The sequence below is a fragment of the Octopus bimaculoides genome, chromosome 4, assembly GCF_001194135.2.
Source record: "Octopus bimaculoides isolate UCB-OBI-ISO-001 chromosome 4, ASM119413v2, whole genome shotgun sequence".
Classification (NCBI taxonomy): Eukaryota; Metazoa; Mollusca; class Cephalopoda; order Octopoda; family Octopodidae; genus Octopus; species Octopus bimaculoides.
In genome coordinates, this window is record NC_068984.1 from 137,730,515 (window position 1) to 137,734,294 (window position 3,780).

Below are 3,780 nucleotides of genomic sequence, written 5' to 3' on the forward strand. Positions count from 1 at the left end.
TATATATATACATATATATATATGTACATATATATATATGTATATATACATACATACACATGTATATACACATGCATGTAAAAGTATAATATATATATATATATGCATATATATTTATGCGTGTGTGCATATACGTGCGTGTATGCGTGGCTGTATTTAAATATATACGTATATGTATTTAGACAAATTATACATGCATATATGCGCACATTACGTACCTATAATTACACTCGAATTTACAAGTGTATGCTTAAATGCATGTACATATATGCATATTTTACTCGTGTGTGTGTATGTAAGTACGTGTACCTGCGTGTGTATTTGTATGTGTGCGTGTGTTGGGGATGTATTTTATAAGTAGGAATGTTAGAGATATTGCAGTCAATCTGAATATTCTATCCGAAATCGTGGGTCATATTTACAAACTCCATTGTCTGAACTTATTTGCATGGATACATGTTATATTTTATGATCGCCAATTTAAATTTACTTCTTACTAAATCTCACCATTTTCCCACAGTTTCTTCATTAAGCTCTTTGGCTTTTATTTTCTTATTTCCGGCCGATGTCCAAAAGTTTTTCCCTGATTTTATTTTTCTCCATTCGTTTTCGTGACTCTTCCAGAATTCTTGCGATTGCCGTGAGTGGTGCGTTGATCGAGTAACCTTGACGCCTGTTCATCATATGTCTATCGTTATTAGTGATCCAGCACCTACACACTGGGTCAAAAAAGGGTTCATTTTCAAAGTCGTCTTTTGTGATGCTGTAAAGATCTTTGTTCGTGGATGTGTCTTGTCTTTTCTGCAAAGCTGGATACAATGTTAACAACTTCAATTTCTTCTCGCCATCAGTCTTCGTAGCAATATTACCATTGTCATTATTATAGTAATATTCGTCGTTGTTCTTACCCAAGTCCTCTTCGACGTCATTGCTGTTTATATCATTTTGAATTTTATATAGAAGTTGTTTAGTTTTAGAACCTTCGCCAGTAACACCCCCACTGTCATCAAAGTCACTGCGAAATGTGCCGTCGTCGTAGGCAGATAATTTTTTATCTCCAGTTTCGTAATCATTGGAAAGGAATACTGAGTTTAAAGTGTCAGGCCGATTTCTGCATAGAACCATATTTGGAATCATTAGAGAAAGTAGTACTGACATTATAAGTATTGATTTCAACATGGTGGCACGAAAATTATTCAAAAAATTGGTCAATCTCTGTAAATAGAAAAAAAAAGAACGAAAATATAGACACAAAAGATATATGTAAATATATAAAAACAAAAGGATAAAGAGAGCAAAGGTAAGGTTGAAGAATTATTAATTTAAAGGCACTAGGAAGAAATAATTGTAATAATAATAATAATAATAATAATAATAACAGCAACAACAACAACAACAATAGTAATGGTTTCAAATTTTTCCACAAGAGCAGTGATTTGGGGGAAGGGGATGAGTCGATTACATCGACCCCAGTGTTCAACTGGTACTTATTTCATCGATTCCGAAAGGATGAAAGGCAAAGTCAATCTCGGCGGAATTTGAACTCAGAACGTAGCGACCGGCGGAAATATTGCTAAGCATCTCATCCAGCACGCTAACGATTCTACCAGCTCATCGCCTTAATAATAATAATAATGATAATAATAATAATAATAATAATAATAATAATAATAATAATAATAATGATGATGATGATGATGATGATGATGATGATGATGACTTCAAATTTTGGCACAAGGCTAGCAATTCTGAGGAAAGTGCTATGTCGATTACATTTACCCTAGTACGTAACTGGTACTTATTTTATCGACCTCGGAAGGGATGAAAAGCAAAGTCGACTCTGGCAGAATTTGAACTCCGAATATTGAGACGGAGGAAATGCCGATATGTATTTTGTGCAAGAGTCCTCTCTCTTTTCCTTTCGTTCTCATTTTCACTCACGGCATTTCTCTCTGGAAATAAACGGCTGTTTTTGGATCTAGAGAGGTTTTTCAAAGTACACACACACACACATACAAACATGCGGACACACACAAATGTGTGTGCGTGTGTGCGTGTGTGCGTGTGTGCATTTTTTTCGGCGTTTCTAAACATCCAATTTCAACCAAGTTGTTTTTTTTTTTCCTTCATCTACAATTTTATGTTTAACTATTATTATAATAACAATTAAAATACCACACATAATATTTTCAAACACAACATGAGTTTAGGAAATTGGAAACGAGAAAAATCGAGAGTGTAATTGTTTCGTAACAAGTTGAAGACTTACTATTTGAGAACAGCAAATAACACTGAACTGGAATCAACGTCCGAGTTAAGCAAACGCCATTTTCCCAGTAGCGTTGTTAGTATTTCCGTGATGGAAAGTAATTTGAAACAGTGAACAAACAGCAAAAGAAACCGAACCCAGCATTAATATTTAGGATAAATAGAAGCCATTGTTATATTTGTATTTGTTCGTTTAGTCATTGATGAAAGTGCAAAAAGAAAATGGAAACACAAAGCCTACTGAATCTAGTAAGGAGTGGGTAATACGATTCACTTTAGACAAGTGCTTGCTGTCCATGTCTTTTGCTCTTCTCGAATGTTAAAAGCACTGCTTGCTATATATATACGTTTTTCAAGAAGGTCGTAAAGAAATACTATGTGTACGGCATTTGTCGATGGTACGTTGGATTACACAAAAGAACTATTGTCACAACGAAACAGCAGGGGAGCCTCTAGGCAGCCGCTCACCCGACTAGAAAGAGCGGCAACAGTCATTTGTAAATCACAACACAATCATTCGTAAATCAGAACTTTTTTGATTTAAATAAAGAGCGGTAACAATCATTCGTAAATCACAATGCAATCATTCGTAAATCACAACTTTTCTTATTTAAATAAAGAACGGCAACAATCATTCGTAAGTCACAACACAATCTTTCGTAAATCACAACTTTTCTGATTTAAATAAAGAGCGTCAACAATCATTCGTAAATCACAACGCAATTATTCGTAAATCACAACTTTTCTGATTTAAATAAAGAGCAGCAAAAATCATTCGTAAATCACAACACAATTATTCGTAAATCACAACCTCTTTGATTTAAATAAAGAGCGTCAACAATCATTCGTAAATCACAACGCAATTATTCGTAAATCACAACTTTTCTGATTTAAATAAAGAGTAGCAAAAATCATTCGTAAATCACAACTTTTCTGATTTGAATAAAGAATACATTAGGTGATATAAATTAAAAAACAAAACAAAAAACATTGGGATAGACACTGCCTTTTTCTCAATCTAAATTGACTTGGAGTTAAACAACAATAACAACAACAACAACAACAACAACAACTACTACTACTACTACTACTACTACTACTACTATATTCCCAACCTTGCACCGTCTAATGGAGGTGGATTAACAATAAATATAAGTTGAAGTTGCTTATGCCAAGTCCAATTTTGAATTCCTGATTTCAGTATTTGTAAGATATGATAGTTTCAACATAGCACATGAAAACATTTTCACATGCCATATTCTCACAGAAAAAAAAAAATGCTTGTTTTTAGGGCCTTAAATCTTTGGACGCGGAAAGGGGTTATATTCGCTCCATGTTCTCTGACCGATAACCGCGTAAAGTAGTTTTACCCCATGGCTTAAGATATTTTTTTGTATGCTGCGAAAAGCGGAGACAACCTCAGTGGTACTTTTTACAAAAGACAACTTTTCAAGTTTTCTTAGATCTTTCACGTATTTAATATATATATATATATATATATATATATATATA

The 3,780-nt window shown here is 33.6% G+C and overlaps 1 protein-coding gene across 1 annotated transcript in view; it reads right to left on the reverse strand.

The window, feature by feature from the left end:
* Positions 1-51: 51 nt before the first annotated feature.
* LOC106876985 (uncharacterized) overlaps positions 52-3,780 on the reverse strand; it is a 53,699-nt gene continuing 49,970 nt past the window's right edge. Inside the window, exon 3 of the mRNA XM_014925758.2 lies at positions 52-1,215. Within this exon, the coding sequence (XP_014781244.1) occupies positions 553-1,179 (627 nt within the window). The 5' untranslated portion in view covers positions 1,180-1,215 and the 3' untranslated portion in view covers positions 52-552. The remainder of the gene's footprint in view (positions 1,216-3,780) is intronic.